The following is a 13,788-nucleotide window of genomic DNA, read 5'->3' as shown; positions in this document are numbered from 1 at the left end:
ATTTACAGATCCGTGATTTTCTCTATAAACGTACCACGACGCTGTCTTCCATTCGTATTATTGATGCTATTAGATCTCAATCTCGTATTGGAATTATTTACAAGGAACTTGTAGCATATCGCACCGATGATATTGCTAAAACTAATGAGAAATGGTCATGTCGACTTCTATCTATATCTACCAACATTGAAGAATCTATTAAAATGGCTCATATGGTCCTTTACTCAGCGTCATTAAAATCCCAACTATACAAAACTATCTTTAATTGATACCGCACCCCGGCGGTGATGATGAAATGGGGTAGCTCTTCTTTATATTCTAATTCGGGTGAATGTTTTCGCTGTAAAACTTGTAAAGCTGATATAGTTCATGTGTTTTATGATTGTCCTTCTTTACCACTTTTTTTTTTTATTTTATTTTTTTTAATCAAATTTCAAACTTTTTGGGTTATGTGCTTGGCAAATCTGTTTCATTGTCTTCGAATTTAATCTTATTGGGGAGGAAGTTACCCAAGGGCATCCCCCCCTTTTTTTTTTTTTTTTTGTTAATTTTCATTAGAAACCGTTGATACACAATAAAATACAGACAAGGGCCTACAACCACCAGGGCCGGCCGCTATAGAGCCCGAGGGCCCGCAGTGCAACGCCACACATTCAAATGCACATGTAACAGGCCGTGGCCATAGGCCAGGAGCATTCGGAATAAACAGTTTCATTTTTTTATTAAATATAAAACACACTCAAGGCAATGAGAGTCTGAAATAGCAGCGTGCTCTTCCCAGGAGGGGGAATAACATACAGTGTCCAAAGCAGGTCTTGTCTGGAAGCGGTAGAGGGGGGGCAACGGGAGAACAAAGCATGGAACACACCTCACACCATCCCGCGGAATGCGTGGCTAGGGGGACAGGCATCCCCCTTTTTGAGTTTCGTTTTTTTCTTTTTATTATAGTCGCTGTGATACGTTTGTCAATAGCAACCGCTTGGTTGCAGCCACAAGCACCGAGTTTTGATATATGGCGCTCTAAGTTATTCAATCTGTATAACCTCGAAACTAGTATCTATATGCTGAAAAAACCACGTAAGAGACGGTTTGGTCTTACTATTTGGCGCCCGTTAAAAGATTATTTTGATGAGTAAAGAAGTATGATTAGCTCTGTTACATATGATAGCTATGTGTAACTATTCTTGGTTTTTATGTTTATTTGTTAATCGTAACTGTATGGCTGTTGTGGAACATTAATAAAAAATTAAAATAAAACCTGGCAAATAAATAAATTCAAAGTGCAATTTGCCATTTCGACAGACCAGAGCTTCGCATCTCATCAGTTGGTGCATGTAATGCTAAATGCTATACAGTTTTCAGCTATCTTCATTCACTTTTAAAAAACTTCAGATAGGCATTAAGTAGCAGGTGTTGGACTCATTTTGTGGGGGAAAAGTGAGACCTTGAGGAAGAGATGGCTGCGTTATAAGGGCTGACTGATTTTGCCATTTTCGCTTGGTTGTGCCTGCTTCAAAATGAGGCTACGCTTACCTGAACATTTGGGTTAAATGTGCAGTGTACAACAGAGATTAGCAAGCAGACCATTCATTTTAAATATGCATAAATATGGAATCATGCAAATGACTGGCTTTAGTGTGTTTTAAGTAGGTACTAAAACAAATTCACAATTAATGTAGAAAGCTTGGTATAATTCCTAGGAAAATACACGGGTGTTGTTCAGCATGGGGGAAGGCGAGCACCCAGGTCAAGCCTAGCAGGCCTTATCAACCACAATGGGCTGCAGCCATACGCCAAAAAATCTTTCTCCTAGCCCAACATGTCCCAGGAGTCAAACACTATGGCCGATCTACTGAGCCAGATCCACGAGCGGGAACTCCATCCACGAGTTCTTCACCCGTACTTTCAAATGTGGGGGCATCCACAGATAGACCTCTTCGCTACCCACGAAAATGCCCAAGCTTCGCCGCCAGATATCCACACCCATTGTCCAAAGGCAATGCGATATGGGTGAACTGGTCAGGCAGATTTGCTTACGCTTTTCCGCCTCTCCCACTCATTCCATTAGTGGTGCGCAAACTACAACACTCCCTCACTCTCATCCTAGTAGCTCCAACTTGGGCCAGACAACCGTGGTACACCACACTGCTGGAACTATCTGTAGTACCGCACCAAAAGTTACACCTCTCTCCACGCCTCTTAACCCAGAACCATGGAGAGATCAGGCACACGGACCCAGCTCAGCTCAACCTTGCGATCTGGCTCCTGAAATCCTAGAATTCGGTTATCTAAATCTTCCCCCTGACTGTATGAACGTCATTAGAGAAGCTAGACGACCTACCACTAGAGCTTGCTACGCAGCCAAGTGGAAACATTTTGTGGTCTATTGTCACAACAATAACTTCGATCCACTAGAGGTGTCCATTCAACACATCATAGGTTATTTACTACACCTACAAAGATGCAACCTAGCCTACACGTCTATTAGACTGCACCTGGCGGCCATAGCAGCCGATCTACAAAACAGACATCTATCACTCCTTAGAGTACCTGCCATAAAAGCCTTCATGGAAGGCCTCAAAAGGATAATTCCCCCCCAGAGTGCCTCCCTCACCTGCATGGAACCTAAACATCATTCTCATCAGACTAAGGGGTCTCCCTTTGAACCTTTACACAAATGTGAACTTCAATTCCTAACATGGAAAACTGCTTTTCTAGTAGCCATTACTTCCATCAGAACGGTCAGTGAGATGCAAGCACTCCCCATTCAAGAACCCTTTCTGCAAATGCACCATAACAAAGTTGTTCTCCGCACTAATCCAAAATTCCTCCCTAAAGTCTTTTCTCCCTTTCATCTGAACCAATCTGGAACTGCCCGTATTCTTCTCGCAGCCACAGACCATCGCAGAAAGAGCTCTTCATACTTTAGATGTTAAAAAAGCATTGCCATATTACATCGAGAGAACACAACCCTTTCGTAAGACAAAACAACTTTTCATGTCTTTCTCACCACCACACAAAGGCAACCCCATATCAAAATCGGGGATAGCTAGATGGATTGTTAAATGTATACAAATTTGCTACCACAAAGCAAAACTTACTTTGTCTGTTCCTCCTAAAGCCCACTCTACACGAAAGATGGCATTTTTAGGGAACATTCCCTTAAATGACATCTGCAGAGCAGCTACATGGTCTACACCGCACACATTCACAAAACACTATTGCGTAGATGTGCAAACAAAACAACAAGCTAGTGTGGGCCAGGCTGTACTCAAAACACGATTTCAAACTACTGCAACAATTACTGCTATACAATCTATGCATAGTGTGTAATCTGCAGTTCATATGCCTCGAACGGAAAATGCTACTTACCAGTATGCATCTGTTCTTGGCATGTAGAGCTGCAGATCTACACACGCCCACCCGCCTCCCCGGCTACCTTTATCTGTTCCGGTATGATCTTTTCAGCGCATTCATATTGAAATCCATTCGATTAAAAAAGGCAACGCCCCTGGACCAGATGGCTTCCCTATCGATTTTTATCTTCATTTCTCTAAAGAGCTAATACCTAAATTACACCAACTGTTTACTTTCTTTGCCACTTCCAAAACTACTAACTGTATTTTTCAAGATACTTTATTATGCCTAAAGACAATAACCCTAAGTTATTCAAATGTATAGAGCAATTTCACTTGTTTACTCCGATAATAAAATATTCTGCTAAAATGTTTGCCTTGCGTCTAGACCCGTCGTCCTGAATTTTATTGGCAGGAAACAGTCTGGCTTTGTTAAAGGTAGGCATCTTTCTAGAAACACTAGACTGCTCTTTGATATTTTGAGCAAATCCAAAACATCTGCTTTCATTAGCAGCTATTTTCTTTAGACTATGAGATTTTGTCCCACTGGATTGAAGTTTACTTTACCCTTTCTTGTTTTGGGCAAAAATTAATTCAGTTTCATTTCGATATTCATCTCCTAAAGCATCCCTTTTTGTTAATGGCTTAATTTCTCCCTCCTTCCCTTTTTCATAGAGCGCATGGTTGACCCCTTGTCTCTTCATTCTTGCACTCTAACCCTTCCTATCTAACTACTGACAAAATAAAGTTATACATAGCTTTAAATGTGGAGAGAAACTGATTAAGTTCTCAGTTAACACTAACCATGTTTTTTATACGTGTCCTCCCTTGATTGCTCTCTACAACTATTTTTAGATAGTGTCCACTTTTGTTGCACTATTGGGTTCTAAGCTTAATTCTACTTCTTAATAAATGGTGCTTTAAACACAACTTCATCTTCAGATTTTATTTGGCTTAAAGATTTATCTATGTATAATACACAGTCAGGTGTATGTGTCCATGATCCCTAGTGTATCAAGCTGTAGACATTTGATGCCCTTTTCGTACACCTATTTAATCAATATGGTTTGCAGTAATTGTGTTAACTGTAATGCAACATGGCATGGTGGGCTTGAGCCGGTTGGCAGATAGAAAAAGTTTGGTGTTATGACTTGGGTATTATGGGACCATTATTGGCTTTCCACCTGAAGACATCACAAAAGTGTTAACTCTCATCATTTTGCAATTTGTTGCAAAATGTTTACTGATGCCTCATTATATTGTGTGTGTTCCTATTGCTAAAATTGAAATAAAAATGTTAACCGAGGTGAGAAACTGCTAGGTGTACAAAACTTTGGGTCTGTTCCGATCAAATTAAATCGGGCCAGCAGCGGTATTGGGTGCTGCATGTTGGATTAAATAGAACTAATTCAAACATTTCTCCAAAGAGGGATCCAGCCAAAGTCCAAGCAGAGATCTGAGGACCTCTAGTTCATTTGAATTACAATTATCATCTTTTGGTATGGCCATGATGCAGTGCTCATTTGTTTCTGCAGATATGCTTTGTTTAAATGGTCACAAGGAAGTTATCTGTATAGTGAGGATTGTTACACTATAAATATAATACTTATTTTTACACTGGAGTGCCTAGTATCTGACTGATTTGAGCTGAAACTAAAGTTAAGGCAGGTGTCTAATGTTTCAACATGCAGCACACTGTATAAAACTACTGGGCGTAGCATAACAATATCGCTGACAGGATCAGTCTGTAAAGAGCCCCCAGGCCCCAACAGCATAATGAAAAATCCTGAAGTCTTGTTCAGCAATTCACACAAACTCCAGACAAAGATTTAAGTAGTATTGCATAACATAATGGAGTCCTGGATGGAAGCCTGGCCAGCTCCAGGGATATTAATGTATTGTGAGCTAGATAATGGTAACCTTTGTTGGTCCCAAATACTTGTTGTCTTGCAAAGGGATAAATCTACAATGTATATGCTTCCCCAATATTGCATCAAAACCTTTGTTTCAGCCACCTTGCTTTTTTGGTAAGCAGCAATCCCATCACTCTTTCTCATATGTTTAAAGGATTTCCTTTACATTATCCAGGGTTACTAGTGGGTTGATCTTCAACTTCACCACAAATTCTATAACTACTTGAATTTTCTGACCAAAAATCACATACGAGTATCTGCAGAAACCTCCTGTCTTTGGGTTGAGTTTCCAGAGAAAAGGGAATACCCTGTGTATGGTGCAAAAAGGTGAAGTTAGGCAGTTTATGCCTCCTATTAGGTGGGACTGATTTGGTCTGGCTACAGTTGTATAGTCCTTGTTCTTCCATTGATCATCCGAACCAGTTAAGCATCTGAACCGCATCCACCAGAGTTAGGCCACAGGTACACCACTTAATTAAGCTGTCTGCTTCATACTATAAGGAGGACACCAAGTGTCTAGTATTCTTTATCACTTTGGTTAGGGTGGCGTATTCTAGTGGATTTTAGGGTTAGGACGTTTATAACACATCTAGAATATACTGTAGTCTGAAATACAGCTGAATAGAGCTGCCTTCTTTGTAAGAACGTTTCTTGCCATTTTTAATCTGATGCTTGATCTCCATAGTTTCTTGCTTCGAATCCATGTTGAATAGATGGGTGGACATTGAGTTCAATTGCTGCTGACCTTCCCATGTGACCAATACAGAGACATGTTGAGCCGTGGGGGAAAAGGAAGGAAAGGCGGCCTTTGCAATTTCTTTATCATTTCTTTGTTTGAATTTCTCACTCACTGCACTAGAAGCAAACCTACTGGTGAGGTGGGTATCTACCCTTGTGTCCCAATTGCTGTTCTTCATGTTCACCTTTTATCTCAAGCCTTGGTGACCACAAGAAATATCAGATGAAGTAGAGATGGTGGAAGCAAGCCTTTGTTTTAAGTTGTCTAGAAATTTTAAAACTTACTATCTTTGGCTTTCTTGTTTCACATTTGAGGAAATCCTACGTGGATTTGTTTGTTTCACATACAAAGGTGAGAGCAGCAACAAAATCAATTAAACTTGTTTTTAAGGTCTCCTTCAATTCTGTAATATGCCCCAGGCCTTTCCTATGTTCAAAGGGCATAATTGGTACACACAGTTTAACCATTGCTCCTCTTCTGCTAGTCCTTTCATTGGCTTTCAAAACATTCTCAACATGGAGTGAATATAGCATTTCGCATGGGGTAGTACTTTTATAAAGTACTACGTATGAGCCTAATGATGTATCCATTTTCAAATGTTGCGCCATGAATGGCTTGGAAACATTACATGTTTGTCAAAGGTTACTCTATGCTCAACTTGGGATTTAATTCTTTGTTTACCCAAAAAATGTGGTAAGTGTTCTGGATACAAGTGATGTATCCTCTTGTGTCACCAACAGACAGGTAAAAGTTATTAGTATTTGGTAAGTTCCACACTAAAAATGCCTCTTTAGTGTAGAAACTGTTGTGTCTTTGGGCAGTTTTCAATGTGCCATTTGTATAGTCTGTTACTGCTCTTGGAGAAGAATTTGTATATAAATGTACAAACCTTGTCTTTTTTTCACAGTGGGATGAAGCCCTTCTAACCATGAGCAAAGGTGAAAAGGCTTACCTGGAAATTGAAGCTGAATGGGCTTATGGCAAGAAAGGACAGCCAGATGCAAAGTATCCTTTTTCAAGCAAAGTAATTTCTCAATGTTTTTTCCTTTTGTTTGTTGCACGTTTGGCTTTAAGGTCACTCATGGCCAATACGTTGCATGTGAAGGGATCACCGTGCTTGAATGCGGACCTGCATGCTTGGTTATTGGTATTGGGCACGGAGTGTATGTATGTGTGTAGTTTATTTGTTGCAATATTAGTAAGACATTGATGCGAGCCTCTGGTACGTTTATCGTTTTGAGTGCTTGCTTTGACAGTTTTCTATATGTTGTCTGTTGACTGTGCATTAAAGTATAGATCCCACCTCAGTTGGGACCCAGCTATATGCAAATCAGTGTTGACCTTGCTCCAGTGGCAACAGTCCAGCCTGAACTGCCAAGTCCTGCTTGAACTTCAACACAAGGATCACAGGACCGGTTTTGCCCTAGTTAGGGTTCATCAGCCAAGTATAGCTTGGTTTCAGTGACAGCGTGCATGGTACCCATGTCTGGGCATAATCTTCCCTCTTTGGGTGATGCACTAAAGTATAGACAGATTGATGTATGGAATGCTTGAATTGACCTCCACTAACAGTCAGGGTCAAGACTGATTTCCATATATCTGGGTTCAAACTCTGGTGGCATGGTGTGCAAAATAATGATGAACTGGGATACGGCCCGAGTAATTACTAGTGGCTGATTAATTCATGCATTTCATCCATCACTGTTTTGTAAATTTTAATGTAACTGTGTGGATGTTACAGCTTCCCAGGGTGAAAACAGAATGGTGTATACTTTTCTTTAACCAAATACACCATTTCCTTTCAGGCATGCGTTTATGTAATGAAGTCACTTCTTTTTCACACAAGCTTTTCCCTCCTGTCACATTGAAACATTTTTTTAATGCTCTCATCGGTAGATGTTTTCATTGCAGAATGAACCTCAAAAGTCTGCCTCCGTGATTCCGAGAAATTTCTTTGCAGAATGTAGAGAACATTTTACCTGAATTTCATAATCTACATTGTAAAACAAGCATTGAAAATGCAATAGGCCTCGCCTTTTATTAAGTTAAAGCCACTTGCTTTGCTATATAATACCATTAGCAAAGCATATTGCATTAACTTAATAAAACGCGAGGCCTATTGCATTTTCAATGCTTGTTGTAAATTGGATTTATATAGCGCTTACTACCCCTGACGAAGCGTTGAAACGCTTTGCAGCAAGTAGCACGTGACTCAGGAACCCAAGATTAGAGTCAAACAGTTAGCATATTAGTAACATGCTTCCTTTTTCCCGCTGTGCATTAGTTGTGGTAAATTTTGGGGTCAAGTTCTCGTGTATTGAGTAGAACTAGAATAATGGAAGCGGATTAGAAAATGGAAGTTGTAAGTGGTTATTGAGAGTAGTAAACATGTGCAGCTGGGTAAATTGGACACAAAAAAAGAGGTGGAAGTTTGAAAAGAACATTTGGGAGTTCTTAGCAGTTAGATAGGTTTGTGAAGTTGGAGGAAGGATGGGACATAACCACACATCTAAATATGTGGTTATGTGTATGCACACAAACAAAAAAACTTATACAACTTAGTAATGTTTTAATACCAGGTATAAGTCACTCTATATATTCATCCATATATACAAAGAAGCAGAAATATTTACATGGTCTGATACATTCATGTATCTTGTGGCCAAGTATACAGTTTTTTCCTCTCCCTGTATTAACTTCTGTTATTAAATGGAAGAATAGCTCCATGTACGACACATAGACAATACACATGTATACCTCATCTCCATACCTTGACATGCATATTTCGTTATGTCTAAATATAAATGCACTGCGTACATGTGTAGACGTGTGTATGTATATATACACATAAATAGCAGGAATTGGCAGGTCGAGGCGGTGAGCCCGAGTCTGCCCTCCTACCTTGCCTGGCGGGGGTTCACCCAGCTCCTCCTGAGCCGGTGGCGCATCGCCATAAAAAGACAGATGAGCCCTGTGGCTGTGAGAGGGGATGCCGGTGGGAGCTTTACATGCGTGCAGCCCTGCTCCAGTGCCTGGGCCCACGACTACTGGGCCCTGAGGAATTTGTACTGCAATTTTTTTTTTTTTTTTTACCCACAGCACTGTGTAATATGTAATGAAGTTGTACAGTATAAATAGTCAAATAGTTACAAGATGCAGGAAAGATGAGTCCAAAAGAAACGTGGAAGAAAATAGAAAAAATTGAAGCATGACTACATGCAGAAGTTGCAAATACAAACATGTGTTTAAAACGTGTCCTACAAATTTCCTACAGCATATTTATTTATGACGGGAAATAATTATAAAGAAAGAGGGGCGTGGGATGACTGGAGAGAGCTGGTAAACTACAAATGGTGATTGCGATTTCGAAAGTGACGCCACACAGCGCACTCTGTGACATCAAGAGTTCTTCGACGCCAGCGATTGAGCTAACCTGTGCGCTGCCGAGAGAGGAACAACAGCCGCCATTTTGTTTGTGTCCGAGGTGGAGCGGGCAGGCCGGGCCCGGGACAGCTGTGGGGCCGGGAGAGGGGGCTGCGCCAAGAGGTTGGGAGCTGGGGGAAATGAACCTCTGCAGCCCCATCCCGGGGTCCTGATAGAACGCAGAGGCAGGCTCGCATTTATGTTTTTCTCTTTCCTCTTTTAGAGCCGTCCCAGTTGGACTGACTCACATGACTGGTTTCTTATCTTTATGGGGCCATGTGTTTGGCCCCATAAAGATAAGAAAACCTTTTACGCCAGCAGTAAGTCGGGGCAGCGAGTCCAACTGGGACGGCTCTAAAAGCAAAAGTGTACGTCACGAGACGCGCCTTTCCAATGGCTGGCCACCGTTTAGCATAAACGGTGACGCCAGCCAATGGAAAGGAGGGGCGGGGCTTAAAGCCTACTAGAGAAATCTAACCAAAACATTAAATCTCGCCAGCGAGACTGTGCAGACATGCGCAGTCTTACGCCAGGCGAGACCTAAAAACAAGTCAGATGGTCATCGTAAACCTCGAATGTCCTGTCAAACTTGCATCCACGCCATAAATTTCTATGGATCATATCTGTATTTAAATCTGGATCGGACACTGCTCAAAAGTTCAGATTTTTATTTTTGTCTGGGAAGCGAGGTTATTGCAGTTCATGTGGTTGATTTGCTGTAGTAAGTTTTAGAACTCTTCCATTTTAGGTTGATGCCGGTTTTCTAAAGACCTTTGTTACGTTTAAAAAGCTGACCTAGTGATGCATCCAACCCATTGCTTACCATTGGCTTTGTGGTTTGTAACGCACATTTACTTGTAAGGAAAGGCCATTTTTTAGGTCACGCCTGCGTTGCAGCGCACATGCGCTGCTTCGCCTTGGGCGAGATCTATTGTCGTCGCTTTGGTGTCCGCCCTGTCGGCATTAGGCCCTGCCCACCCGGACTGGAGATTTCGCTCGCGCACGGCGTCTGTTCCAGACACGCATACCGGAGGCTGCCGGCTTCTGTGGAAGCGGAATGTTCTAAATAAACATTTAATTTGCTCACAAACCCTGTTCCCGCAAGTATTTGAGCAGCGTTATCAGGGTAACGCATGAAGTAAAATCTTAGGCGAGATTGGCATGCTGCCTGCACACGATTTACATGGATGTCTCTAGCGCGCCCTTCGTTCCTCACAGGTCAAAGACCCGAAAACCTGATCATGAACAGACCCAGTCCTCCCGGGGAAACACCTTGTTAAGCAAGTCTATCTGTAGCGCCTCGGGCGTACATGAGGCAAGTGCACATTTATGTTAATGGGTGTTTAGAGAACATCTGTTATTTACAGGCCTGCTCTCCACCCCCGTAGAAGAGCTGCAGTAGTAGTCAAAGAGAGACTTACAAACGAGATGTACCCCCAGGGAGACTGGACCGCGGCCACCCCGAGCGCGTGTGATACCTAATTACACAGAGCAAGCTCGACATCATATGGAGGCAAGAGAATGCCAGAGTCCGGCCCTCCAAGCCTTATCCCTTTACTTGAAAAGGTTAACCTTTCTCTTCATCTGACATATACGTAACATCAAAGCGCCTCGAGGGTTCTAGAAATAAAAACGTAGGCACGTTTTGCCCACAGTGAGCTTTACTGTGAACTGAACACAGACATATGATTAAAGCGGCCAGTTTGTAAACAAAACTTTCTGGGGTCTTGTCCAAGACATACAATAAGCTCACCCATATTAAAATAAGTCTCCCGACGCCAGCCCCTGGGGGGCGGTGCGCTCTGAAGCTATTAACCAATTGGATTTATAAATTTTATTCAGATTATATACCAGAAGATTTTTTTTTGGGGGTGACCAAAGCATTTTTCTACTCCCTTCAATCTATTGGCGCCTGCAGCCGCCAGCAACATTACAATTCAATCTAAATTAAAAAGACCGCACAAGAATCGGGCCGTGAGCGGTTTATAGGGACAGTGGCCTCTTTGTTACTCCTTGACAATGGGGTTGTCTGTGCATTTTACCGCATTACAACAGGATATGTCATTGAGCTGCGAAATATTTATTAGAAGTGATCATTTTTAAACAAAAACTTAGTAAGATTCCTGAACCCCAGCCCTGATATAAATACCATTAGTAGACCGACAAAGTCAGTTGTCGACTGTATCATAAAAGTGCCCTAGATTCTTATTATAGATGGAGCAACGGTATTGGCTAATGGATCAAACGCGAGAGAAGGTTTTTTGTACAGGGCACATATTGAATGGCGTACTTGGAAGTGCTCGCAAACCTGGTAATAAAGAAAACCAGCATTTGCAATGCATTTACGAGAGGTTAAGCTATTGCCATTGTAAATGACAATGCTTTTTTATTTAAATTTTAAAAACGAACGTAAATAAGTCAGTCATTTACAATGCCAATAGCTCACTTGCGTAAATGCGAGATCTATTGTATTGCAAATGCTTATTTTATATGGTCACCCCCAAGCTTTTGGACTGATTCACTCGTTTTTGGTCTTGCCTGGCGTTAGCAGTGCGCATGCGTTACACTCGTCACGCGAGGGCTTCCTGGAATCCATGCGGATTCCGAAGCTTTCAGAGGCGGACTTGAAGCCCCGCCCATCTTTTTCATTCGCTGGCGTCCTCCTCCATGCTAAACGCTGGCCTAGGATTGAAAAGGAGGCTTTTTAGTCCCTCCTTGTTACCGCCCTGTCCACTTTTTGCCCCGCCCAATGGGATTGGATCTCTCACTGCGGCATTACCCGGTCTCCTTCATTAGCTGGGACACACTCTTTCTTTGTCATTGTGAGCGCGGGCCGCCTGGGTCAAGCTTGTTTTTCATGGTGTCCGTGCGTGAACTTTAAAGCGCAATGCTGCTCGGCTTACATATGCTTACTTGTCACTAACTTGCACTGTTCTGTACAAACCGAGCTTGTTTCAACATTTTGTTGTTGGGAGCGGCGGGCTTGGGAATCACAAATGTGTGAAACATTACACAAAGAATGCCTGCTTTTACTTGCAAAGAATGCCGCTTTCGCTGTGGCTCTCCGCTTTATAGCCATTATAGTGTGAAACATAACACAAAGAATGAGCCCTTTCACTTTCGCCGCGGCTCTGTTCTATAGCCATTATAGTGTGAAACATTACACAAAGAATGCGCCCTTTCACATTTGCTGCGGCTTTCTGCTTTTTAGCCATTATAGTATGAAACATCACACAAAGAATGCGCGCTTTCACTTTTGCCGCGGATTTCCGTTCTATAACTAATCTAGTGTGAAACATTTGTAAGCAAAATGTGTTTTCACCCCCAATACAGGTTTGAAGATTCTGTGACTCACCTAGTGGAGTGAAGGGGCCGGCGGGCACCAGAACATTAAGGAATCCACACATGTATTGTACTTTTTAGTTTTTAAAATCTGGTATAGCACTCCTTGTGGTTGAGCGAAGCTTCAAATCGCTTGAAGACAAGACAGTATACAGAGAGGCAGGCGTTCGTGCATCTGTACGCGGTTGGGGCGGATGTAGCGCTATTAACACGAGAACGTGACGTGTGAAATTTTTAAGCTGTCTTGCTATAATGTCTGCAGTTTTGTGATGCCAACTGCTATAGGTAACGCTGATAATCACGCGTTGTACAGTGCCATAAACGAAGCCTGCATGACCCTTTATGCAAAGTAAACCTCACATGCCATGCAGCTCATTGTTTGCACAAAGATTGCCCACTTTCACTGCGGCTGTCCGCTTTATAGACATAAATTTGTATGAGGGAGTGTGCCCGCTCCTCATCAGATGAACATTCTTTCACACGCATCCAATCTGCCTCCCCCACCCGGAGGTCACAGGGGTCACTCCACGAGCTGCCCTGTGGTCTGACCCCAGTGACTATGGGAACGTAGTACTCCATGAGCCTGCACACACAGGCTGGGTGCAGCGCCCTGCCTGGCACTGGGCAGTTATGGCCTGAGGGTAGGCAGACCCTGCCATGGCAAGGACAGCACAGAGCCCTCGATGGAAGGGGGCAGACGGAAAGTTCACTCGTAGCCTCTGGGATACCCTCTCTGACGAAGTCCAGCTGAAGGCTCCCCGTAGACTACCAAAAAAGCACATGCTGCGAACACTAATAAATTACTTGCAGCGTTAGATGGTCTTCTTAAATTACTGGGTAAGCACTTTTTTTTTTTTTTATATATTTTTTTTTTTGTCTTTTTGTAACTTGCGATAGAATGTATTGCAGTTTGAATTCTCTTTGTAGCTTGCGATCGAGTTTATTAACATTTGATTTCCCCACGTTTTTAATATTGTTTGGTTGTTGTTGCTTGTTAAATAGATGGTTTTGGAAA

At 42.2% G+C, this 13,788-nt stretch overlaps 1 protein-coding gene across 1 annotated transcript in view; it reads left to right on the top strand.

Moving 5' to 3' along the window:
- The window catches only part of FKBP3 (FKBP prolyl isomerase 3), a 40,833-nt gene that overhangs the window by 22,548 nt on the left and 4,497 nt on the right, over nucleotides 1-13,788 (top strand). The window contains exon 6 of the mRNA XM_085627048.1: nucleotides 6,916-7,013. Coding sequence (XP_085483174.1) covers nucleotides 6,916-7,013 — 98 coding nt within the window. The remainder of the gene's footprint in view (nucleotides 1-6,915; nucleotides 7,014-13,788) is intronic.

The sequence above is a fragment of the Triturus cristatus genome, chromosome 9 (assembly GCF_964204655.1).
Source record: "Triturus cristatus chromosome 9, aTriCri1.1, whole genome shotgun sequence".
In the NCBI taxonomy this organism is placed as follows: Eukaryota; Metazoa; Chordata; class Amphibia; order Caudata; family Salamandridae; genus Triturus; species Triturus cristatus.
The sequence above is the reverse complement of the archived record's forward strand: the minus strand, read 5'-3'. Positions and strand labels throughout refer to the sequence as shown.